We start from the raw sequence: 27149 nt of genomic DNA, 5'->3' as shown, positions 1-27149 counted from the left end.
AATATAGAAAAATCAACTAGAAAAAAAAAATGAACAGAGCCTCAGGGACCTGTGGAATGATAATAAAAAATATAACATTTGTATTATCAGAATCCCAAAGGGAGATAAGAGAGAGGGGCTGAAAAGTATTCAAAGAAATAATGACTGAAATCTTGCCATTTACAGTATGGATGAACCTAAAGGACACTATACTAAGAGAAATAAGCCAGACATAGAAAGGCAAATATTATATGATCTAATTTATATGTGGATCAAAAAAAAAAAAAGTTGAACTCATAGAAACATATAGTAGAATGTGGTTACTGGGGGCTGGGGTCAAAGGGTATGTGACCTGTTATAAGATCTAATATACAGCATGGTAACTATGGTTAATGATACTATACTGCATACTTGACATTTATTAAAAAGTAGATCTTAAATGTTCTCACCACACACTCAAAAAAAGATAACTATGTGAGTTGATGAATATGTTCCTTCAGGGGTCCCCGACCCCCAGGCCACAGGCCGGTACTGGCCATGGCCTGTTAGGAACTGGGCCACACAACATGAGGTGTGCGACAGGTGCCAGTGACACGTCAGCTGCATTTGCAGCCGCTCCCCAGCGCTAACATCGCCGCCTCAGCTCCACCTCGGATCACCAGGCATTAGATTCTCATAGGAGCACCAGACCCTGGTGCCAAAAAGGTTAGGGAATTGCTGTGTTAATTAACCTCATCATTGTCATCATTTCACAAAGTATATGTACATCGAATTATCGGGTTGTACGCTTTATATATATACAATTCTGTTTGTCAATCATACCTCGGCAAAGCTGGAAAAGCAAGGAAGGAAGGAAGGAGTTGAAAACTTTCCAAAGTTGGTGAAAGGTATAAAACCTACAGATTCATGTAGTGGTTAGCGCGCCTGCTTTACATGCAGAAGGTCCTGGGTTCGCGCCCCAGGTGGAGCCACGAATAACACCCCAGGTGCGCCAGGCCCCAGGTGCGTGCCACGAGTGCATGGGAAGAGGCACCCTGCCTTCAGAGATCCAGTTCTTAAGGGGAGACAGCAACATCCATAGGTCAGGGATGGAAATGGGAGTGGGGGAGGATTAAAGAAGGGGAAAAAAAAACTCTACAGACTCAAGAAACTGAGAAACCCTAAATAGGATAAATCCTAAGGAAATCCACTACAGTCTGTCTCCAGCCCAGACAATTTTTCAGACTCGTCTCTCCAAGTGCCCAGTCCATATCTCCACTTGGACATCCACACACTGTCAGTCTTAGCATGTCCAGAATAACAACCAGTCTCCCCTAAGCCTGCTCTTCCCACAGTCTCCAACATCTCTAGAAACAGCAGTTCCAATTGCTCAGACCAAAAGTCTTGGGAATCATCCCTGAATCCTCTGTTTTCTCCTACTTCACATTCAGATCACTAGGAAATTATGGCACCTCTCCAAAGTATACCTGGAATCCAATCACCCACTTCCACTGCCACCAGAGGATTACCGTGAGAGTGTCCTAACTAGCTTCTACACTTGCTCCCCTATAATCCTCAACAGAACAGCCAGGAAATCCTTTTTAAATATAAGTCAAATCATATCATTCCTCTACTTGAGACTCTGTAATGGCTCTCATTTCACTTAAAAACCAAAGAGCTTACAATGGCCTATGGGGCCCTATATGACCTGGCCCCGCTTGTCTCTCTGACCTCTTCTCCTACCACCTTCCTTTTGCTCACTCTGCTCCAGCCACTCTGGTCTCCATGCTGCTCTTTGTACTTTTCAGACAAGCTCCCACCTTAGGGACTTTCGGGGCTGTTCCCTCTGTCAGGGTGACAAATTATATGACTTAACTCTTTCACCTACTTCAAGTCTTTCCTGATCATCCTAATTAAAAATGAAAACCATCCTTTCCTCTGGCATTCATGATCTTCTTACCATGGTCTACCTTTTAATTTTTACATAGCTCTTATTGGCTTCTAACTATTATATATACTTATTTATTATGTATATTTTTGTTGGCTGTCTCCTGCACTGGAATATAAGTGTCATGAAGGGAAACAGCTTCATCTTTTTTGTTCCCTCATACTTCCCAAGTGCCTAAAACAGTGTCTGGCACACAGAAGGTACTCAATAAATATATTAAAAATAGGATGGAATGGCTGAGAGGCACTCTCTGGTCTGAAAAAGGAAATTAGAGGGTACATTGGTTTTCTATTGCTGTTTAACAATTACCACAAACCTAATGCCTTAACATAACACCTATTTATCATCTTGTAGTTCTATAGGTCAGGATTCTGGGTATGGCATGACCAGGTTTGCTGCTCAGGGTCAAGGCTGAAATCAAGGTGTTGACCGAATGACTGGAAAGACCTGCTTCCAAGTTCCCATATGTTGTTGGCAGAATCTAGCTCCTTGTGGTTGTAAAGCTGAGGTCCCCACTTTTTTGCTGGCTGTTGGCTGGAGCCACTCTCAGCTTCTAGAATCCACTCTTAAGTCCTTAACACATGGCTACCTCCACAGGTAGTTTACAACATAGCAGTTTTCCCCTTCAAGGTCAGCAGGAAAATTTCTTATGCTTCAAATGTCTTCCTTCAGGTAGGGCCAGTCCCTGTTAAGAGCTCCCCTAATTTGAAAAAGTCTACCAGCTTAAACTCCCTTTTGATCAACTGACTCAAATGACTTGGGAGCTTAAACACATCTGCAAAATCCCTTCACCTTTGTCATATAATACCAACTAATTTCAGGCATGACATACATAACATCCATAGGAGCAGACATCCTTGGGACCATCTTAGCCTGCCATAGGAGTGTAGGCCTGAAATCGGGTTTTGTTGTGGACCAGCTGGACAAACAAGGCCAAAAACTATAGAGGTCAGTATTCACGGAGTCAGGACTTCCAGGAAAGAGAACGCTATGAAAATGTCTTTGTCGTACCCACATTCATAGCAGCATTAATCACAATAGCCAAAAGGTGAAAACAACACACGAGTCCATAGACAGATGAATGGATAAACAAAATGTGGTATATACATACGATGGAATGTTATTCAGCCTTAAAAAGAAAGAAAATTCTGACATATACTATGACATGCATCAACCTTGAAGATATTATGCTAAGTGAAATAAGCCAGTCACAAAAGGACAAATACTGTATGATTCCACTTATATGAGGTACCTAGAGTAGTCAAATTCATAGACAGGAAGTACAATGGTGGTTTCCATGTTCTGGTGGGGAGGGGGAAACGGGGATTTAATGCCGAATGGGTATGGAGTGTCAGTTCTGAAAGATAAATAGCATCCGGAGACTGGCTGTACTACAGTGTGAATGTACTTAACACTACTGAACTGTACACTTAAAAATGGCTAAGATAGCAAATGTTTGCTATGCATACTTTATCATAATTACTTTACCACAAGTAATAAAAATATCTTTGGCAATGAAACTATTTACAACTATTTTTCAATAGATAGTATGGGTGTTTGCATTGTGACAGGCACCATCTGGTTATTGAAGGATGCAAATATTAATGTAACAGGCTTCGAAATGATTACTGCATTAAAACTGAAGTTTATTTTTTTTGATATATCAGAAATTGGCACAAAAACAATATTCAAATGTATTTTCCCCATTTCAATTGAAAGCATAACTCACCTGCCCTAAATCCAAAGTGACGTTGACTTTGTTGTACCGTAGGCCTGAGGAGAGAGGAGGGCTTTGCCACCAACGTTCAGATCCATCAATAGCATTGGTGACTGGATGTGCTTTCCTGGGGTCCTCAGAGTTGCAATAGTCACAGAACTGCCCCTGGGGGGAAAAAGCTCTTTTTAATTTTTCAAGTAATTTTGTTATCAATTTAGTTAAAAGGGTAACCAAAACAAAGTCTGTTTCATGCAGCTTAGAGATGTCAGCTGGTCAAGTTATTCATAATGTATTCTGAAAAGAAGGCTTTTTCTTTTTTATTTAATTTTAAACTGTATCACTTGTTTATACCTCTGTTTATCATGTTTCTTGGATATAGATTCTATTTAGCTTCCATTTTTTACAACTATGTTTTTCTCATCCCAAATGACTCTTTAAGAAGAGCCTGTTGTACTTGGGATGCAAAGATGTTTTCCTTCAGCAAATCCTTTTTATTCTTTACATCCCACTTTGTGCAAGTTCTGTGTCAGGCACTGGGAAACATTCAACATTCCAAGTGGAAGTCTGAAGTACAGTAGTTCCCACATTATCTGCAGAGGATATGTTCCAAGACCACCAGTGGATGCCTGAAACTGCACATAGTACCAAGCCCTATATATATATATATTATGTTTTCTCCTCTACACACCTATGATAAAGTTTAATTTATAAAATAGGCACAGTAAGAGACTAACAATAATATCTAATAATCAACTAGAACAATTATACCAATATATTGTAAGAAAAGTTATGTGAATGTGTCACTCATTTCAGGAGATTTCTTGTTGAAGTCTTCATACAAGCTCAATGCTTTCTGGTGAACATGTTGCCATCAATCAGAACACAGTTAGTGTTCATGTCTTCTGCCCACAAATTTAATACCCTTTCCATCTTAACTAAGTGCTTAACACACACTGTGACCGTAACTTTTGCAGTTCGGAGTGCAACAACAAAACTAGCATAATTTCTTTTTTCCTCTTCATATTTTCATAGATAGAAGATCGGTTCTTATCATAAAGCTTAGCAATATCAGCATACAAAGTCCAACTACCCTGAAATCACCATGCTATGAAAAAGCCCAAGGTAAGCAAATGGAGAGGACACATAGAAGGGCACCAAGACATGTGACGTGTTAGTGAAGCCTTCGTGGACCATCCGGTTCATCCTAGCCAGCAGCGAAATGCAGCTAAGTGAGTTACCCCAATTGACACCACATGAAACAGAAGAACCATTCAGCGGATCCCAGTCAATTCACAGAATTATGAGAAAAAAATAATTCATCATTATTTTAAACCACTAAGTCTTGGGGTGGTTTGTTATACACAAGAATCAATAACTAAACAAAAAGCCAAAAATCAACAAAGAATTCTCATCATAAATATATCCCAAACTCCTACAAATTAATAAGGAAAATACAAACCATTTAATAGAAAAAAAAAAGGCAAAAGTGAGAATAGGCATTTTACAGAAGAGGGAACACGTCAACAAACATTTGAAGAAATGTTCACAGTCACCATCGTTAGTAATCAGGGTGCTATACTGTTTTATACCCATTTGACCAAATTTTTTTTCAATTACAGTTGACATTCAATACTACTTTATATTAGTTTCTGGTGTATGGCATAATGATTATTTACATCTCCTTTACTATTTTGTAACTAACAATTTATACTTAATCCTCTGACCTTTTTCACCCAGCCCCTAGCCCCCCTCCTATCTGGCAATCATCAGTTTGTTCTCTGTATTTTTAAGTCCGTTTCTGTTTTGTTTGTTTGCTTATTTTGTTCTTTAGATTCCACATATCTATGACATCATATGGTATTTTTCTTTCTCTGCTTGACAAATTTTACTTAACATAATACCTTCCGGGTCCATCTATGTTGTTGCAAGTGGTAAGATTTCATTATTTTTAATGGCTGAGTAATATTCTATTGTAAGTATATACCACTTCTTTATCTAAACATCTATTGATGGGCACTTAAGTTGTTTCCATATCTTGGCTATTGTAAATAATGCTGCAGTGAACATAGAGGTGCATATATCTTTTCAAATACTGTTTTGGGATGTTTTTGGATAAATACCCAGAAGTGGAATTGCTGGATCGTATGGCAGCTACAATATTAATTTTTTGAGGCACTTCCATACTGTTTTCCACAGCAGCCATACCAATTTGTAATCCCACCCACAGTGTAGAAAGGTTCCCTTTTCTCCACATCCTCTCCAACATTGTTTGTTGATTTATTGATGCTAGTCATTCTGACAGGTGTGAGGTAATATCTCATTGTGGTTTTAATTTGCATTTTTCTGATGATTAGTGATGTTGGTCAACTGTATGTCAATAGGACCAAATTTAAAGTTTGAGAATAACAAGTATTGGAAAGGATGTGATGTGGCAGCAGTAGGAATTGGTGCAAAGACTTTGAGAACGGTTTTGGCATTACCTTCTCAAGTCAAAATTTTACATTTACTATGATCCAGAAATTCTACTCTCAAGTTCATAACCCCAAAAACAAAACAAAACAAAACAGAAAAAGCTCTCGTAAAACTTTGATGGCATCATATTCAAGAATATTTATAGCAGCACTGTTCATAAAAGCAAAATCTTGGGAAGAACCTAATTTTCCAGCCATGGGACTGAAAATAAATCAACAGTGGATATTCACGCAGTGAATATATGAACAATAATGAATAAATGAATATATACAGCAATGTGAAACAACATGGATGAATCTTAGCAATATAATAGGTTTTTTTAAGTATGACATACTTTTTATAAAGATAAGAGCAACCAAAATGAAAGGCATTTTGTTTTCGGGGGATATATAGGTGTAATAAAAATTATTAAAAAGGACAGAAAAAAGAAAATTAACAAAGAATTCAGGATGATGGTTACCCCAGATTATGGAAAACAGAGAGACTGGAGGTAGGGAAACCATATGTTTAGACATAAGTTATTATCAAGACCCTGTTTTTGGTTTTGGTAGCAACTTTATGAATCCGCGTTATATTATTTTAAATCCTCTATTCACATATATAAACAGCAGACCATGCAAGGACCAATGATGAAAGCATGTCACAACTGAGGGTTATGAATAATCTATAACCCAACTCTGTACCTGATATCCAATATTTTAAAAATAACCATGAATAATTAGAAGCAGTACAAAAAGTGGCAGAAGCTGGAGATGAGAGGGAAAGAGAACAGGGTGGCTTTTGCGTTAAATGATTTATCCATCCAAGCAACAGACCTGTACTGATCATCTACTCTGTACCAGATGCAATTCCAGAGATGAGAAAACTAAAAGATAAACAGAACAAGGGACTCATGCTCTGAATTGTGTCAAGGCTAATATTAGCCTAGTAATATGGAAAATAGTTAATGTAAAAGAAGAGGCTAGAAAGAAAGTGGACAGGACTGTTCAAATAAACAGCTAGAGTTAAGTTCCAAGGTTGGTGGACCTCAGAGGATAAGCCAGTGTTTGCCCAGAGGTCCACAGAGTGACCTATACTTTTTCAGAAGAATGGGAAAAAACAGCCTCTCCTGTTTGCTAACATTTTTAATGATTCTCCTGAACTAAAAGTCTCTCATATATAATACTTTGCAACTGAATTTATAATATAAACATTGTCTTGTTATAAAAGACTAGAGGTTGATTATAGCACTGCTCCCTAACATAACTTCTCCTGTATTTGTTTGAACATTCATTCATTTATTCAATTTTTCGGAATTGCCTCCACTGCATTGGATGCTGGGGTGAAAATAAACACTAAGAGTTGGATCCTGCCCCTAAATGAGAGAAAAGTAATTCAAATACCATGTATTATCCAAAGGTTCTGGGATCAAGATAGGGGAAGAGTGTGGGTACCCAGGGGTGGCACATCACGCTTTATTTTACTTAATCTTTGAAACACTCTGAGGTTTATATTAAAGTACTCAAAACTTACTGACAAAGCAGTGAATACTTAAAGAGCTGAAGTGCCTCAAACCACAAAGCCAGGACATGCAGAAACCAGGACCTGTGTGGGGGTCTGGAAAGCCCAGAAAGCTTTCCATCCTGGCCCGCCTGCTCTGTGAGCTACAGCAAAGAGCCCTGTCTCAGATAAGGATGGAGTGTGAGACGCACTGGAAAAGTGATTATGTGATAGTCCAAACACTTGCCAAGGACCAGATGTGTGGAAAGAGACCCAGCTCAGGAAAGAACCCTATCTGACAGAAGCTGAGATGCATGCCCTTACTGGCAGGCACAAAAAACCTGACAAGATGAACACTTAACTACACTCATCCATCAACAGCCCCATTGCGTATCACCACATTCGTGCTGCCATGAACCCTACTCCTAGCCACCACCCACAAAAGTTCCCAAGGTTATGTGCCTCGAAGGCATAATCTCCCGTGCCAGAACCCAAGCCAGCTGGGGCCCTGATGTGGAGAACATTCTGGAGTGTGCCCATCCAAATTTGGGATTGATCCTTTGCAAAAACATTGCTTAGAGTATTCTCCCTTCTGAGAGACACATCTGAGAAGCACAAAATACAAGCGTTTGTAAAATTCCTGAAGACCTACATGTCTGCACATAGTGGGGTGAAGGGTGAGTACAAAGCACAGGGAAGTGCCCAGCCCTGTAACCCCACACTGGTTCCACCCCATCTCTAGTGTGCTGGGTCCCTGGAGCTGGAGATGTGAGGGATCTAAAAACAAAGGGCTCAAGGTTGCTTCCAAATATATTTTTTAAGGCAGATAAATGAATGTCTACAAAATTTATATGTATTACTCAAACATTGTTTCCGTTCAGGCCAAGTTCTTTTAATTCTTTTCAGAGTGATGCATTTTGGAGTAGAATTATGGAGGTTCAAATCCTGCTTCTACAAGTTGCAGCTTCGAAATGTTAGCCGAATTTTTAGCCTCCCTTGAACTCTGTTTTCTCTGTTAAAATGGGCTAACACTTCCACTGTTACGCAGCAGTTGTGAGGACAAAAGGTGTTGTCCATAAAGTGATCACACCACCATCGAAACCACTGAAGTGCAGATCTCGGGCCCTGCTCTGAACCTACAGAATCACCATCTCTAGTGGGAGCCAGGAATCAGAAATTGTAGAAAGCACCCCAGGTGATTCTTCCTCCCTCTGCAGTCTGGGATGCAGAGGCCGCAGCGACGAAGCACATCTGAGGTGGGCCACTAGCGAAGGTTCTTGCAGCCGCAGCCACAGAAGTAGCTTCATTGATGGTAGTGATGACATGGCACCTTGCCCTTGGTACATGCTGACTTAATGGTCATGACAAGTCTATAAGGTGATTACAATCATCAGACTTTTTTACAGACTGGGGAGACAGAGGCACCAAAGAGGAACATGTGTTCTCCCATTGGGCACCATCTGCCTGTGAGTCAGGCAGGTAAAGGAAGAAGCTTTTAGTCTTCTTCATCCACAAACAACTGAGAACTGCGTTTTTTCCATATTGGTGTAGTGTTTCACTATATTCCTTCTTTTACCCTCTTAGAAATTATTTCACACATTCCCCATGCTCTTCCCTTCCACCGATAATTTACTGAATTTGCTCATCTTCCTAACCCACAAACCTCCCTGCATCTGTGCCCACACACTCACCTTGCCACCCACTGTTTTGGAGAAGTTGTCTGTGCTCTAAACCCCGGCCCCAACACACGCACACTCACTGAATCTTGTCGCTCCTGCTGCTCAAGGATATTGCATCTGCAATTATATCCCCTAAACACACATACTTTCCTACAGCTCAACTGATCCTTCTACTGGATTGTTCTCATTAGGATATAAACACACATGCTTAAAATAAACAACCTCACTTGTTCCACTTGACCCACACTGACCCTCTTTCTTTTCCTCATTCACCCCAAGGATGTTCCTGCCTCAGGGCCTCTGTACTTGGTATTCCCGCTCCCAGGAACATGCTTCTCCAAGACTAAAGTCTCTTTTCCAAGAGATCTTGCCTATCAACTTCATCTAAAGCAGCACTGCACGCTACCATCTACTTCTATGCACTTATCTTCTTTCTCTTTCTTCTAAGCAGGAATCATATCATTTGCTTTTTTACTGCCTATCATCTTTATTGGATTATAAATGCCCTGAGCCTGGGTCTTGGTCACTACCTAGAAAGGTATCTGGCACAGGGCAGGCATTTAATATTTATTCATTCAGTTCATAAATTAAAATGGCATAAATTATTGTGTTACTCACTTCAGGAAGTATACCAGAAAATGATATACAAGTTAGTGATGGGGAGAAGGAGCAGTCCCAGACGGACTGGTGTGTGTGTGTGTGTGTGTGTGTGTGTGTGTGTGTGTGTGTAATTTTACCTTTAAGACCAGAAGCTGAACTCCTGATTTCAAAAAAAAAAAAAAAACAGGAAACTACAGGCTCATTCCTAGGTCACTAAACTCATTAGAAAGCACTAGATCTAGACTCGCTTTTTCCCCTCTAATGGAAATCTATTTGTTCCATCCTTCAGAGCCTCCCAGAACCCCCTCTCAGCTCCTAAATTCTGACCACCTGCCTGCTCTGGCCAGGAAGCTCCACTCATGCTCGCTCAGCTCTCCCAGCTTTAGACGGAGCCTCTCTAGCTTCCGAGACTTCTCAGGTACCAACCTTCCTTTCTTATCTTTCCATCACAACCAAATCAGAGATAAAAAAAAAAAAAAAAAAAAAAAGGAAATGATGGTCATTCTTCTGGCTATGACATGCTTCTTCATTATGAGTTCTTTCCATTTCAAAGAGGTTTCCCAGACAAGTACACCTTCCTCTTTCATCTACTCCACCCATCAAACCTGGCCCCTTTTACCAATGCCTTGTTATTTTGACTTTTTTTTTTTAACTAAAATAGGTTTCTCAACAGCCTTTAATTAGAGTTACCATTTATTAAATACTGTGTTCCAGGTACATATGGTTTACTTCATGTAATTTTCATAATAACTTTATAAACTAAAAGATATTCTATCCCCATTTTACAGGTGATAAAACCAAGGCTTAGAGGGTTCCTCATCCAAGGTCAAACCCTTAGGAAGGGCTGCTTTCAGAGTGAGTTCGATTGATTCCAAAGCCCATGTTCTTAATTATGACCATACAATCTACTTTGGGGTTCTAGGACCAATGGGTTCCTGCTTTTAAAAAAACCCAAGAAGTCTATGGCCATGCCACCCCGAACCAGCCTGATCCTGTCTGATCTTGAAAGCTAAGCAGGGTCGGGCCTGGTTAGTACTTGGATGGGAGACCACCTAGGAAGACCAGCTGCTGTAGGTGTAAAAAATAAAAAATAAGAGATCGTAAACTGACAAGGTCCTTGCAATCTGTGAGATCAACCAAAGGTTGCCTTGTATTAAAAAAAAAAAAAGAAAGAAAGAAAGAAAGAAGAAGAAGTTCTCTCTGGAAGTTTTAAAACCGAAAATTTAATGGTTTCCATGCATACCTCTTCCTTTTACTTCTCCCCTTATTCTCTTGTTCCCTATATGTTGTACTGGCATTTCACTGGTATTAAGGGGTGACTCAGTACCTGTAAGTTGCATGTAAGTGGTCTGCTCTAAAACAAACTCAGGCTTACGAGGTGGGCCTGCCCACTCGATGCCCCGAACCCAAAGTACCTCCTCTTAAGAACTTTATCCCAAAACCTAGATCTATGAAAACAGGTCTGCCATGACCATTTATCCATTTAACTATCAACTGTTGACCTGCTAAACACCAGGTCAACATCTTAATGCTAATATCCTCAAAAGGATGATAGTCTCACCTGACCTGATTCAATCCTCAAACCAAGCTTTTCCCTCTCATTTCCCTTTATTTATTGTTTTAATCTTCTTATAAAATAATTATACTCTTTTACTGCTTTATTTTCCCATTGTCCTAATCCCCTTAACTCTTTTGTTCACTCTTTTTAAAATTTTATCCGTCACCTAAATTATTTTGAGAGCCAGAAAGAGTATAGATACATACAAAAAAAATAAAATTAAATATTTATAAATTTTGGAAAGGACACAGAGGTTTCATGCAGGGATAACATTCAAAATGTGTAACAACTAGGGCAGCACAGCTTTCTGAGTTCCTAGGACACACTAAGCATGTCCCACATCAGGGCCCTTATAGCTGTGTTGGTCTTTCTGCCTGGAATACATCTGCCTACCCTCCTCATGGGGCTGGCTTCCTCTCAACCCTCATGTTTCTGTATCATCAACACCTCTTTAAACGAACCTTGCCATCTGCTCAACCTAGAGAAGATTCCCTTCATTAATACTGTTTAGTCTAAAACACAATAACGATCTAAAGTCATTGTATATGTATACTCACTGGTTGCAGTCTCCCCAGAGCATGTTAGCTCTATGTTGGCAGGGACCTTTTCTGCCTTGTTCAGAATTATATCCCTATCCTTTGTGCCTAGCACATGGATGTCAATAAATATTTGTTAAATACTTGAGTAGATGAATATTACACAAAAACGTGTGTACACATGTGTCTCAAAGTGGCAGTTCTTCCTAAGTAGATGAGAACACATTAGGAGTCATCCACAAAGACACTGTACCAGCTCCTGTCAAGCCTCCAGGTGTTGAGGTGGTCAGTGAGGATGATGAACCAATCTGAAAGTGATAATCAACACTGTATTTTGGGACAGTGTAGGCAAGAGAAAGGTGCCAGCTCCTTGGTGTTCTATTTTTTCCCCCATGAAATGGCACCAGGCAAGGGTCAGGTAACAGGAGAACTATCTCACTGCCAAGAAGCATCAGACAAAAGCCTCCTGCCTTTTTATGGCCCCAGAGAATTAGGAGTAAGGAGAAGAGGAGGAGCAGGAGTAGAAAAGTACTGAGTCAGAGTAGGGAAAAGTACCTCAGCCATAGCTCTCCAATAAGAAGTCTTAGTGGAGGCCCCTAGGAAGTAACCACAATGGAGGCCTCTAAATAGAGGCTCATAGGCTGAGAATATAGATATGCATATAAGCAAGGCTGGTTGGTCTAGAGGAGCCTGAATCCTTAACTGCAACTCCCTGCAGAAAATTGCAATGAACTCACTGCGCACAAGGCTGGTTGGTGTAGGGAGGGCAGCTTCCCCCAGGAAACCTGCCAGTCAATGCCTTGTAACTGCCTGCGGTTGGGCCTAAAAGATCACACGTAGGATTTTGGCCTAGAGGTGGACTCTTAACCCACCTCTTTAAAAATCACTTCAGTGGTGCAGCACAATTTGCACAGGCAGTCCTTCTCCATAGGTGATCTCAAATCAGTCCTTAGTGGTGCAACATTATATCACCCTTTTTATTTTATCTTTAGTAAATATGAAGGACCATTGGTTACAAACATTTCAGTGATGATTCTAAAGGTCCTTGACCTCATCTTCCTTATGGTTAATGAAGCAGTTCTACTGTGATTTGTTTCTGCTACAATCTTCCTAAGTTAAAATGACAGTTGCTATATGTAGTAGAGAAAAACAATACCCCAAAACCAAGGCAAGTCAGAAATCAAAGAAAAATGAATCTACACATAACACCAAGTGTGTAAGGAGTGCAAAGAGTTAGTTACTTTCAAAGCGAGCATGGTGCTCAGAGAGAGGGAACAAAGATTTTATAAGGTCCTAGCATTTCCATTAGAAAGAGTGACTTCAATAGCTATATTTTTACTTAAAAGTCTACCTAGTTGATCTAAAAGATAATGAAATAAAACAAGAGAAAGAACACAACTAATTTATGGCAACCTTGTTAAGAGGTTTCCCCAAGGAAGTTTTCTAGCATTTCCTGCTAATTTTTCTGGTTCATTAAAAGCATGCAAAATCAATGTCACATTGAAGATACATTAAGTGATCGGCTGTCACAATGAAATAGGAAAACTACTTGGAAACAGATGAGACATATAGGAAAATCTAAAAGTCTGAAATTTTTGTGTACTCATCAAATCACTATGCAACTACCTTATAAAGAATCTTTGCAACCAATGTCTTTTGTGCACCCAAATCCTCAGCAATATTTAGTCTCTGCAGAGCCAATCCCAAAAAACAGAGAATCAGGCCTTTCGTTTCATTATCCCACCCTGCCAGTCCCCCCATACAGCCCCCAAATCCTCACTAGTGAAGGAATCATCTGACCATTGGGCTCTGTGCAGAAAAGCGATCCGAGGCTCACAGGTGCCCATCATCCCTGAACCCTCTCCGCCCAATCCACAGTAGGTGATTTTCACTTTATGCCCCTCTGATACATTCTTCATATTTAGGGATGACTCTTAATGTGGGCAATCTCTAAACATTTGTTTAGACAAAAGCTCTTCTCATTCTGTTATCAGATTGCAAAGATATCAGATTTTGAGTTATGAGATTGCATATTCTCAAAAGCAGAGACCCTAGAACCACCCAGGGAGCCTCAGGCGGTGCCCTCATCCTCCCTCCATCCCACACACCGATAACACTCACTCCCTGAATGGTTTATAAATACTGACCGACTGAAAGACTGGTTGTCTGATTTAAAGCTAAAGTTACTGCTATAGACAGAATATTTGTGTCTTTCCTCCCTACACATATAAATTCCTATGTTGAAACCTAACCTAAATAATTCCTATCAGGATAAGGGCTCTACCTGCATGAATGGAATTTGTGCCCTCATAAAAGAGGCCCCAAAGAGATGTCTCATCCTCTCACCACGTGAGAACATAGCAAAAAGACAAAAGTCTATGAACAAGAAGTGGGTCCTCACCAGATACAGAATCTGCCCACAACTTGACCTCAGGTTTCCCAGTCTCCAGAAATGTGAGAAATAAATTTCTGTTGTTTATAAGCTACCCATTCTATAGCATTTTGTTATGGCAGCCAAAATGGACTAAGACAGTTACTGTACAGTATTAGCCTCCTACAGCTGTCAAAATAAAACACCACAAACAGGGTGGCTTAGAACAACAGTTCTGAAAGCTAGAAGAAGTCTAAAATCAAAGTATTGGCAGGATCATGCTCCCTCTGAAACCTGCAGAGGAAGGATCTATCCTTGCCTCTTCCAGTTTCTGGTGACCAGTCCTAGTCACTTGTCTTAGCCACTGCATCAGACACTACTTTGAAACTCAATATATCAGGGGCACATCTGTCTTCCAAAGGCAGGTTGTTGAAATTCAAGTATTTTTGTCAAACAGCACTTCCATCAACATGTTGACCTGGGAGGAAAATTCTATGATGGTGTTGCCCTTTCAATATTTCTTCAGAAAGTATCGATGGAGCGTATATAACAAGGTACCACAGAGGACCCAGACATGAGCAGAAAAATGTGGGCCCCTCCTTAGAGAGTACATGATCTAATAAGGATGCAGATATGAAAATAAATTCCTCCAAGGTGAGGAATGGAATTAGAGAAGTGATGCAAAGTTTGGCTGGAACTCTGAGGGAGGAGTAGTTGGCGCAGCAGCGGCAGGATAAAACAATGGGTAAGAGCATGAACTCTGCAGCCATTACCTAGCCTTTCCACATCCTAGCTGTGTGACCTTAAACAAATCACTTAACCTCTCTGTGCTTCAGTTTCTTCATCTTTAAAATGAGCATGCTAAGAGTACCTCCTTTGCAAACTGGTGTGAGGATTTAAGAAGTTAGTATATGTAAGGTGTTTTAGAACAGTGCCCAACATCAGTAAACATTATATGTGTGTGTTAAATTAATATCTTGTACTAGGCAGGGGAGCAAGTCCCTGGTTACTAGGCTGTTCCCCCTATTCACCATTCTGCCCCCAGTATTTGGTATTATTCCCACAGACAGTACGTGCAATATGTGGTGAGACATAGAGTAATGGATAATCACTTATTTTCCCCACTTCTCACAGTTAGAATGTGTATAAATAAGCTAATTAAAACCCATGTCTCTCTAATAGTCATTTATTAGTCCAAATGTATTTTCTGAGCATCTAGTACAGGAAAACGACTAAGAAAAAATGATATGCTTATAACATTGAAAAACTGGCAGGACACACGGGACTCAATGACTTGGCTTTCCCCAGGGCAGGTTCCACCTCTTTGGCATGAGGCATCTAGTAAAGGCCCTGTTAGCTCATCCAAATAGCTCTTTTTGTGAAGCTGAAAAAGTTTCTCTGCCTCTGAATAAATACAGCCTGCCCAGGTTGGATTTCCGCTCCCACTTGTCCCTTGGCCAGCAACCCATATATACAGTACAACATGGACCATTTCATTGACTAAGACCACCAAGGTACCACTTAATAAATCCTTTCCTCACTAGGCAAATGATTCCAGAATGTTGAACAAGAGTTAAGATAGGTTTCATGAAAGTCTGAATCTCAACCAGATATAAATTTCTGATCTGGAAGAAATTACTACCAAAATTAACCTTGAAAAATTAATACCTCCTCCCAAAAAATGTTACTTTAGCTGATAAAGAAAAGTGTGCCCCTATATAAATATATAATATCTAAACTAGGTATTAACATAGTCCCAAACAATTTAACATTGCTATTCTATAGAAAGCTATAGAGGTCTTAATGCCTGTGGAATTTTTAGCATGCCAAATATGTTCAGTATATAATATACTGTACATCTCATTATTAAAATAATTTTTTACTCAAAAATTTTAGATAACTATTTTGACAAATCAATTTTGTAGCTTACTACTTTAGAAGCCTTACCTAAAAATTTTTTCACCATGAAAAATCACATTCACTGAGCACTAGCTATGTACCAAGAAATATACTGAATGATTTTCATTCTCCCAATAAACCTGTGAGATTACTAATCCTGTTTTATATATAAAGAAACTAAGATTATGCAAATTTTCAAGGTCAAAGAGCTGATAGAGTTAGAATTCAAACTCAGGTCTATATGATTTCAGAGCCAGAGTTCTTCACCTCTAAGTGACAGTAGTTGGATAATATGTATAATGAAGTGACATTATATTTTCCCTTACAGGAGTTTCTCTGGTCTTTAAAGAAAACTAGGCCATAAAAACAAATTAATCATCTACAGAAAGTTTATGTTTGTATCATCTTTGTATCCCCAGCATCTAGTATGGTGCCTGGCATATTAAGAGCCACTGAATAATTATTTGTCGATGAATGAATGAGTTAAAAGAAAAAGAAATAAAAGGCATACAGATTGGAGAAAAGTAAACAAAACACATGTAATTCTGTATGTAGAAAATTCTAAAGAGTCTACCAAAAACTACAGGAAGGTCATAGGATAAAAGATCGATATGCAAAAAAATCAACTGTATTTCTAATGTAGATATGTGTACATATAGGAATTACTAGATATACAAATATTTTCTAGCTCCGTCCACAGAAAGGGTCTAGAAGCAATAATATGCCAGTAACGAATGACCACACCTCATAACCAGATCTTGGTTTTCAACACCACACCTAACTGAAAAGAAAAAAAAAATCTCCTTGAAAAAATAGTTGGTTCCAAGGCTGGAGTTAAAAAATTTTCGTGACCCTGGAACATCTGTGGTACCAGAAAGTAAGGAAGCACTCAAAAAACGATATGAGGAGGGAAGAGCTTTAAGGATCTGCCTCTCCATTGAAGCAAAAATTAATCTTCCAAAAATTGTTACAATAAACTTTTTCACAACAACTTACAATGGACAAACTTGAAGATAAGTCAATTGAAATTATTCAGCTTGAGGATTAAAAAGAAAAAAAAATGAAGAAAATTTAAAAAGGACAAGAGACCTGTAGGATACCATAAAATGAACCAACATATATGTTATGGGAGTCTCAGAAGTAGAGAAGACAAAGAAAGAGGCTTGTGAATATTTGAGGAAATAATAATTGAAACTTCCCAAATTTGATGAAAGATATGAATCTACACATCCAAGAATTTCATCAAACTCCAAGTAGGATAAGCTCAAAGTGATCCACACTAGACACATTATAATCAAACTGTCAAAAGACAAAGAAAATCTTGTAACAGCAAGAGAGAAGCAATTCATTACATACAAGGGATTCACAATAAGATTAAGTGCCTGTTTTTCATTGGAAACCATCAAAACCAGAAGGCAGTGAAATGACACATTTAAAGTGCTGAAAGAGAGAATCTTCAGTCAATAATTCTATAAGTGGCAACATTATCCTTCAAAATTGAGGAACAAATTAGGACATTCTCATAAACAAAAGCTGGAAGTTTGTTGCCGGTAGACCCACCCTTTAAGAAATGCTAGAGGGAATCATTTGGGCTAAAATGAAAAGACACTAGACAGTAACTCAAAGCCATCTAAAGAAATAAAGAACACCAGCATAGGTAACTACACAGATAAATATAAAAGCCAGCATTATTGTATTTTTTCTACATGATTTAAAAGACAAATGGATAGAACAATAATTATATATTTATGTTGATAGGCAACAATGTGTAAAGATATACTTTGTGACAATAATATTATAAAGAGTTGGGGACAGATCTGTAGAGCAGCGGAGTTTTAGATGTTATCAAAGCTAAATTGGATTGTCAAACTGGATTGTTATACATTTAGGATGTTAGTTGTAATCCCCAGAATAACCACTAAGAAAATAACAAACATATATACAGAAAAAGAAATGAGGAGGAGATAAAAATGGTACACTAGGGAAAAAAATTAAACAAAAAAAGGTAGTAATGGAGAAATTGAGGAACCAAAAAAATATAAGACAGAGAGAAAACAGAAAAATGGCAAAAGTAAGTTCTTCCTTATCGGTAATCAGTTTAAATGTAAATGCATTAGACTATCAATTAAAAGGCAGAGATTGGAATAATGGAGTAAAAGAAAACAAACAACCCTCCTCTTCTTGGCGGGGATCAAGAGTGTGGTCCCAGTCCCTGTGACGCACCAAGGCAAAGAGAAAGGGTCCCAGTCCCCTCAGCGTCATGTCTTCCAGTGCCAACAGCTTCCAGTCTGTCAGTTCTATGCTGAAGCACCGGAACACGGTTGGGGGAGAGGGGTGGGGAGATCCAAATACATGATGTCTGCAAGAGATTCACTCTATATCCGAAGACACAAATAAGTTGTAAGTGAAAGGACAGAAAATAGTATTCCATGCAAACAGAAACCAAGAGAACTGGGGTGGCTATGCTAATATCAGACAAAACAGACTTTAAGTCAAAAATTGTTCTAATAGTTAAAGATGAACGTTGCACATTGAAAAAAAGGCCAATTCATCAAGAAGATACAACAATTTAAATATACCTACACCAAACAAGAGTCTCAAATATATAGGAAGCAATACTAACTCATGCAATGTAATATGAATGAACCTCAAAATCATTATGCTAAATGAGAGAAGTCAGACACAAAAGACCATATGCGTTGCTTTGTTTTATTTCTATGAAATTTCTAGATATGGAAAATCTTAGAAATCAGCCTAGTGGAGTTAGGCGCAGAGACTTGAGTACACAGGCACAAGAAAAATTTGGGGGCTGAAGGAAATGTTCTAAAATGAGATTCTAGGGATAGCTGCACAACTCTATAAATTTACTAAAAATGATTAGTTTCACACTTACAATGGATGCATGTTACAGTACTTAAATTATACCTCAATAAAGTTGTGTAAAATGACTCACATGCTTCAATCTAGTATTGGTAAAAGATGTGAATAAAACATGTAGATTTCACATTGACATCTGCACTAAAGATGTAAAACCCACAGCTATCTTTCTATTATAATTTAGGTACAGATTTCTTGTAAGGGCTAATAACATTTTTTCCTCTCCTTTCCCTATGACTGTATATTTCTTTTTCTCAGCTTAAGTAATCCACACTCTCAGTGGTACATGTAATGCAGAGCATGAAATAAAATCTTGCAATTCATGGACTGAACATTCACACTTCCAAATATTTGCCAGCAACTCTGAAGAGCCTTGAGCTCCAGTAGTCTGTGATTGCCTGAGGAAAAAATTTAAATTGCTGAGATTCTAGCCTGTGGAACCATGTTTTTTTTTCTGGTAATTGAATCTGGCCCTCCAAAAAAAACATTTATGTCTGTCTTCTTCAAATGATTTGTACATAACTTTCAACACTAACCTTTGGTTAATGTCCACAAACACAGAACAACTACCAGTAAAATCATTTTTAAAAAGGCTCATTTATCCTTAAATTGATGATTGTAGTCATTTGTCTGAAGTCTCAAAATGATTCTTATCAATCACTGTTACAAATATATAAATGGACATGGTAAAATCATAGGTTTCCTGACCCTCACTCAAGATTTCACAAAGAAAAAGGCCCTTGCTGAAGTTAACAAATGGTTCTTTTTTACAATAGTTCTATAAACAGAACCTTAGTAAATTGAGTTTCCTGTTTATGGCCATTAGTCCTAGTAACACACACAACTGACACTGCTTTGTGGCAAAAACTCTCACTCTTAGCCATAACTCATATGTGTGTGCTTCTCTATCAATATCACTCAGATTAGATATACATTCTATGTATAAATCAAAATATAATTAAGAAAAATATAAAAGATGTATTGAATATTAATGTACAAAATCGAGATCATACGTTTGGTAAATATGCGTATTTCATTCCTTTTAGTATAATGTTTATGCCAAGCTAAACCAAACACATGGTTATATTCCAGACACAGACTTCCATTTTATCATCATCTCTATCAGATGTCAGTAAATAATGTCTTTAGATTCCATAGGTTAGCAAATATTTAAAGTTAAAGCACAAAGTGCGACATATTTCAGTTGTAATTACTTTTAAACAGAAAAGAATTTGCATATTTTTCTTGTCTACTCTTTGCATTAACTTCTTTACAGCTTTTAACAATATCTTCACTCTACCATCCTTTCATTCAATATTTTCTGAGCACTTGTATTGTTCCAGGCTTTGTGCTAAACACTGGGGATACAGCTGTGAACCAGATAGTATTCCTGAATCAAAGAGCTCTCATACACCAAAAACTTAATGTCTGAGCAGTAACAAGTATATAAAAATCTTATTTAATAAATCTTAAGTCCAGAGAAACCACAATGAACATTTTTCATACAACAAACAAAATTCAGACTTTTAAAACACCTGCCTGTTGATAGATACTACCATTCAAATATCAGCATTGTTATTAAAGAATCAGGACCGTAAACTCAGGTTTTATTCTAAAACATGGCTTTTATTTAGTTTTTACATATTTTGCAAAGTCTGATCTGAAGCTCTAAACCCCAAAGACATTTTTAGAAAGTTCAAAGAAATAGAACAATTTTAGTTAACTACTCTGTTTCCCATCTTGAGCTATACATGAGCAGATCCAAGATGATCATCACTCAGGTAAAACCAATTGATTAATCATAATCTCTCTTCCCTCCTCCCACCCATCACCCACCATCCCTCACTTCTCTGAAAGGCAGGTCTATACAAGAAGCTTCTTACACCAGGCTATCGCCAAGTGTCTAACAGCCTCGCCTCTGGAACCTGGCTTCCCCTTTTGGTCTCCAACACACTTCTCATTAGGTGAGAACCTCTCATATCAGCAATGAGTACATCCTACTAAGCACTCAACAGTGAAAGCAGAAAGCACTGTGTAGCAGAGCTTTTGTTCACCCCTCATGTTCAGGGAAGCACAAGACTTAATACCAGATAGCATGCTTTTCCTGCAGGCTACACTGAGCCTGCTGAGTCACCTCAAAAAAACCACTTCCTACTCTATCTAGGGCTGTGAACTCAGGTTTAATGACCTATTCTGGAATCAGAACAGGTAATATGATTTTTCTGGACTTTCAAAACAGTGGCATCAAACTATGAACACTCAATAAAAATACCAGTTGATGAAAATGAGGGCTGCCCCATTCCTAGGCAAAACTGGAACAGAGGAAACATTTGACATTTGCTTTGACTCTTTTCTTCTTCTTTCATCTACTTTCTCCATAATTAGAACAGTTCTCTCCAAAGCTGAGTATGCCAGTGGGGTACAAAAGGGAATATTATAACTTCTGTTTATGCTTATTTTACATAAACATGAAGAAATTCAGTTGCACTAAAATTTCATATACAGATTGCATAGGGGCCTTCACCCTGTCCACACTGTGAGCTGGTCAAAAGTCACAATGGTCCTAAAAATTCCACGAGGTTATGTATGATCTGATCATCCACTTCGAAGCTTACTTGTGCCTTGTTAAGTAGACAATGGGGGTTCTAGTTTCCTACATAGAATAGTTACAACCTTGTATTGAAATGGAGAGTGACTGTGAAATTCTTTTGACAACACCAGTTCCCTGGTTACCTCACGGTAAAGTACTTAAAGACTTTTTTTTTTTTTTTTTTTTTTACATTTAAGGATGTTACACTTCCCCCCCCCACCCCCAACAAACATTACAAATTTGCTAGCTTTTTCTGGGATGGCAAGCAGCTGCCAGTACTATACTACCTGACGGGTATGTACAAAACAATAGAGGTACTTACTCTGTTCTATCAAAATAGAAGTGTTTTAACAATGTGTAAATACTTTGGTAAAAAATGTATGCTTTGGAAAGAGCATTTTGAAAAATAGATGTTTGGATATATTTCATCTATTGTCGCTAAAAATATGGAACTGTGTTACTCTAAAAGTTCCCATAGTTGCACATTTTTCCAAAAGAAGAGTTGCAATGTGTTTCAAATCTATTGTTTAAAATATTTAAACACAACACCTTCCTACCAGGAAGGACTGAATACCACTTGAAACCAAACATTTACCAGCCAAGTTTCTACTTTAAAAAAATTTTTTAGAACAATTTAAGGATGGGGCAGAGATATGAGTACCATGATTTAGTGAACTCAGATAGCATGAGACCTGTGCAGTCACTTAGAAAGGCTCCTCACTTAGTTTAATGCTTTGCTATTGCTATCTTGAAATTCTTAATAGTTTTTGAACAAGGGGCTCCAGATTTTTATTTTGCACTGGACTTTGCAAAATTAGGTAGCTGGTTTTGGAGCTCAGTAGCCAATGCTGTTCCTCTTTCATTTAAATCCACATATTTCTGAGGTATCTTTTCAGCTATGACAAGCACGAAATTCAAGTATTAATATATAACGAGTTTGAATTGAATTGTGAGTGCTAAACTAAACTTGTCAAAAATATACACATGATTACATTTGTGTATTTGTTTATTTATAAATGGTTATACATGATCACAAATAAAATATTTAGAGAAAGAAAAATTATTTCTGGCTTTTAATGAAGAAAATTGAAAGTATTTTTCTTCTAAATTTCTACTTTTGCATGTTTTAAGTATGCACAATATATTAATAAAATAATACATACATATAAGTTATAAATAAATAAACATGTATTGGCACTGCATGTTCAACTTGTTATTTATGCAAGAACATAATCAAAAGAGTTTCTGAAACACTGACCTAGACTCTCAATTTATCTTTCCCTTTTGGAACCCAAGCTCCAAAATTACTCCCTCTTCCGGCAACACTTTCCTATTCCTCAGCAACACTTCCCAGAAGCGGGAGGGAACAATTATGGCTCAGCGTAAAGTGGATTTTGGAGTCAAGGACTGGGTTCAAATCCAGCTGCCCTACTTTCTGACATAGGCACGTTTCTTATCCTGCTCACCTGATCCAGTCCCCAGAGCTGTCGTGAGGATGGTGTGTTAAGACCTGGCAGACCTCCACGTGCTAATTAAGCGCCCGCGACTTTATCATTTACACCTGGTGTTCTCGGTGACTCTCTGATGGACTCTGAGCGCCCTGTCCATTTCAAGTCTCATTTGAGTCCATTCAAGTCCATTGACTCTGGATGGTGGCACTTCAGGCAGTGGGGTAAAATGCATCTTTTCAGTGACATTGAAGAGATACTAGTGATATAACCCAAAAGTTTTCTTGAAATACACCACAGAAATTAACTGCTAGCAACTTCTCGGCGTAAGGTAGGGGAGATGAAAGGCTTGGAAGGAGGCGCGCTCGTGAAGCCCTGGAGGAACTCAATGCCTGGTCAAGAGCTACCTGTGTGACGGACAGAGGCAGGACGCGACCGCAGTTCCCTGCATCCCTAGAGCGCAGCTTGGACTTTCTCCTCTGCTCGCCCAAACCTGACCTCAGCCTTCATTCACCTAGCGTGCTTAACCCATCCCCACCTCGGGCGGCGCGTCCGCGAGGGCGGTACTCCGGAAAGATCACTCCTGCGGCGCCGCGCCCCTATCCGGGGGTCGCCGGCCCTCGCCGGAGTTGGGGGGAGGCCTTCCCGGTAGCCTGAAGTCACGAGCGCCGGCGAGGAAAGGGCCCAGTCCCTCCTCAGGTGGCCGACCCGCACCGGGAAGGAGCCCGGCCCCGGTTCCCCGCCTCCCCTGGCGCTCTCCCGGGACCTTACCTGGATGGTGCGGCCGCTGCCCGGGGCCGTGGGCCCCCCTACCAACTTGCAGTAGAGCTCTGGCCGGGGTCGCGCGCTGCCGAGCCCCGGCTCGCCGCAGGTGGCTGTGGCCCAAATCCTCGCCGCCTCCGCCAGGTTAAAGTAGGGCGGGTGCAGGCTGAGCCGGGCCGCTTCAGGGGGTTCCCGAGCGGCCGCGCACGCGGCGGGCAGCAGCAGCAGCAGCGGCAGCAGCGGGACTGGCCGCGGTGCCCAGCCCCGAGCTCGTGCGGCTGCAGCCATGCCGCGGCGCGCCGCCCTCCCTCCTCCGCCGCCGCCGCCGCCGCCGCAGAGGGGCTCTGGGGCACCACGCGCCTGGTGGCACAGCCCTCCCGCGACCCGCGAGCGCAGCCCCAAGTGTGCGCCGCGGCAGACGCGTGCCCCCGCCCCACGTGCCAGGAGCCTGCGGCGTGGGGGCGGCTTCTCTCCTCTAGACTCTGAAGCTGAAGCCGACACGGATGGATCAGGAACTGACAGCGCCCAGCCTCAGGACAGCAGACAGCTTCTCTCTGCAAGCGCGCTGCGCGCTGCACTTTGCGGGCGGGGAAAGCGAAAGGCGTTCCCGGCCTCCTACCCTAGAGTCCCCAGCGGGAGGCCGCGACCGCCCCACCTTCCCACTGGCAGGGCAAAATCAGGTATTTCGCCTCTCCAGATACTCACAGTTTCAGACCACCCAGAAAAGCCAACTCTGGACCTCGGACAAGGGAGAAGGAGAGGAAAGTGCCATAACCTACACAACTTACATCAAAGACATTGTAATTTCCCAGACAAGTCTTAATTGTCAAAAGGCAAGTCCCGTCAATTCTCAAACACTGCGTCAACTATAGCGATGGCACTGCAGCCACATACTGAGTCTGGGATCAAAGGAGCTCACAGAATATTGGGAGTGGCAAAACGAGTACATTTAAAAGAGCCAATAGTGGAAGTTATAGTTTACCAGCCTGGAAAGATACCCTGAAGGAACTCCTTTAGATGCCCAATATGCTAAATTTTACAGATAAACTGAGAGATGTTGAGTGAAATACTCTAGTTGTCAAACTGACCTCAGCGCAAAGTATACTCCCATGGTGGCTGAGGTTTGGTCTCGAATGCAGGAACACCTCACCAAAACAGGGCCCGCACAGGCCCTCTAAGCGATTAGAGGATGATGTCATCGCTGTTGGCTGTAGTGGACAGAAGTGCCCCAGAGGAGGTAGCACGGGAGCTTTGAAGGATGGAGCAAAACTCCAAAAGGAGAAGCAGTAAAAACTGATTAGTTGACAACATAAAAAATAAAAATGTGTACATCTAAAAGCAGCATAACTAAATGAAAATGGAAAATGAATGAGGGAGGAAATGTATACCATTAAAAGACATAGGATTAATGACTTTACTATATAAACTGCTTTTACAAAACAATTAGGAAAAGCCGAACTTTCAATGCTAAGAAACCTAACACAATTCACAGAAAATAAATGTTTTAAGCTGATAAACATATGGGAAAAAATGTTTTACCTTCCTGGGAATTGAAATGCAATGATACTTATCTTTCACCTTTCAAACTAGCAAACTGTTTTTGTTTTTTGTTTTTTGTTTTTTAAATAAAACTGAAAGTTGAAGAGAATTTGCATTGCACTCTTGGTAGTAGTAAAAACTTTATAACCTTTCAGGAAGGCAATTTTGCAGTGTTTAGCAAATAACTCCAATGTGCGTATATTTTGCCCTAACGATTCTACTTTAAAGATTTATATACAGGAAATAACTCAGGGAGTTCAAAGATTTGATGGCAAGTACTTATCAGAGCTATTAATACCTTTTTTAAGTTTAAAAGAAACTAAATGTCCAGTAATAAAGTAGTTAAATTAATTGTGGTATGTCAACATGGTGAAATATTATGAGGTCATTAAAATGATGTTATAGAAGTATATTTTCTGTATACGTCTTGCAGAAGATGCTGTATGAGATCTATAAGAAGTTCAAAATATTTTAACATAAAAAAGATATAAAGTAATACTATGTAAAAAATTAATTGTATTTCTAAACATTAGCAACAATCCAAAAATGAAATTAAGATCAATTCCATTTACAACAGACTCAAAAAGAATAACATTCTTAGGAATAAATTTAACAAAATAAGTGCATTAGTTGTGCAATGCAAACTACAAAACATCTTTGAAAGAAGTTAAAGGAGATCGAAATAAATGGAAAGATATCCCATGTTCATGGATTGGGAGAGAATATTGTTAAGATGGCGATATTTCCCAAAGCCATCTACAGATTCAACACAATTCTTATCAAAAATCCCAGATGATTATTTTGCGGAAATTGACAAGCTGATCCCAAAATTTTTGTGGAACTGCAGAGGACCCCGACTATCTAAACAGTCCTAAAAGAGAAAAAGAAAAAAGAACAAATTGGATTACTCACACATTCTGCTTTCAAAACAATATAAAACTACAATAATCAAGACTGTGGTACTGGCTTAAGGATAAACATATAGATCAATGGAATGGAATTGGGAGTTTATAAATAATCTTTTACATTTGTGGCTACTTGATTTTCACCATTTTGAATAGCACCAATAAATGGTACAGGGACGACTGACTATCCACATGCAAAAGAATCAAGTTTTATGCATGCTTTAGGCCATACACCAAAATTAAGTCACAATGTATCAAAGACCTAAATGTAACAGCTAACACTATAAAACTTAGATAAAAGCATGGTTGTAAATCTTTCTGTCTTAGAATTCATCAAGAAAAAATAATTTAACCTCGTCAAATTTAAAAACTTTTGTGCTTCAAAGAACAGCATCAAAAAAATGAAAAGACAATGCAAAGAATGGAAGAAAATATTTGTAAGTCATATACTGGTAAGAGACCCAAATTCGGAATAGAGAACTCTGCAGTTCGACCATAAAAAAAAAAATAATTAAATGATGGAAAAGGATTTCAATAGATATTTCTTCAAAAAGATATGAAAGAGGCCAATAAGCACATGGAAAGATGGTCAATATCATTAGTCATTAGGGAAATGCAAATTGAAGCCATCATAAGATATTACTTCACACCTATTATTATGGATATAATTAAAAAGACAGATAATAAGTATTATCTGAGAAGTTGCAACCCTTACACTTTCTTGGTGGGCATGTAACGTGTAGACACGTTGGAAAACACTTTGACAATTCGTCAAAATTTTAAATGTAATGTTACTGTGTGACTCATCAAT

General features: G+C 39.3%; 1 protein-coding gene, 1 non-coding gene and 1 pseudogene across 7 annotated transcripts in view; 2 read left to right on the top strand and 1 right to left on the bottom strand.

The window, feature by feature from the left end:
* LAMA3 (laminin subunit alpha 3) overlaps positions 1 to 27149 on the bottom strand; it is a 234359-nt gene that overhangs the window by 190491 nt on the left and 16719 nt on the right. The window contains exons 1-2 of one of the 6 annotated variants that reach the window (XR_004953701.1): positions 23904 to 24537; positions 3636 to 3788 (exon numbers count right to left, since the gene is read on the bottom strand). Coding sequence is in view for 2 of the 6 variants with exons in the window: in XM_016166449.2 (XP_016021935.2) it covers positions 3636 to 3788; positions 23904 to 24182 (432 nt within the window). In the remaining 4 variants the exon portion in view is untranslated. Of the gene's footprint in view, positions 1 to 3635; positions 3789 to 23903; positions 24579 to 24682; positions 24919 to 27149 lie in introns of those variants that run through there. The other 5 variants (XR_004953702.1, XM_016166610.2, XM_016166449.2 and 2 more) reach the window with 5 other exon arrangements.
* LOC118610547 lies at positions 10812 to 10930 on the top strand (annotated as a pseudogene).
* On the top strand, positions 18389 to 18538 carry LOC118610175. Its single transcript, XR_004953829.1, has one exon. It is a non-coding gene; the product is annotated as a small nucleolar RNA SNORA57 (small nucleolar RNA).

This window comes from Rousettus aegyptiacus, unplaced genomic scaffold (assembly GCF_014176215.1).
Source record: "Rousettus aegyptiacus isolate mRouAeg1 unplaced genomic scaffold, mRouAeg1.p scaffold_m13_p_12, whole genome shotgun sequence".
NCBI lineage: Eukaryota > Metazoa > Chordata > Mammalia > Chiroptera > Pteropodidae > Rousettus > Rousettus aegyptiacus.
This window is presented reverse-complemented; position numbering and strand designations above follow the sequence as displayed.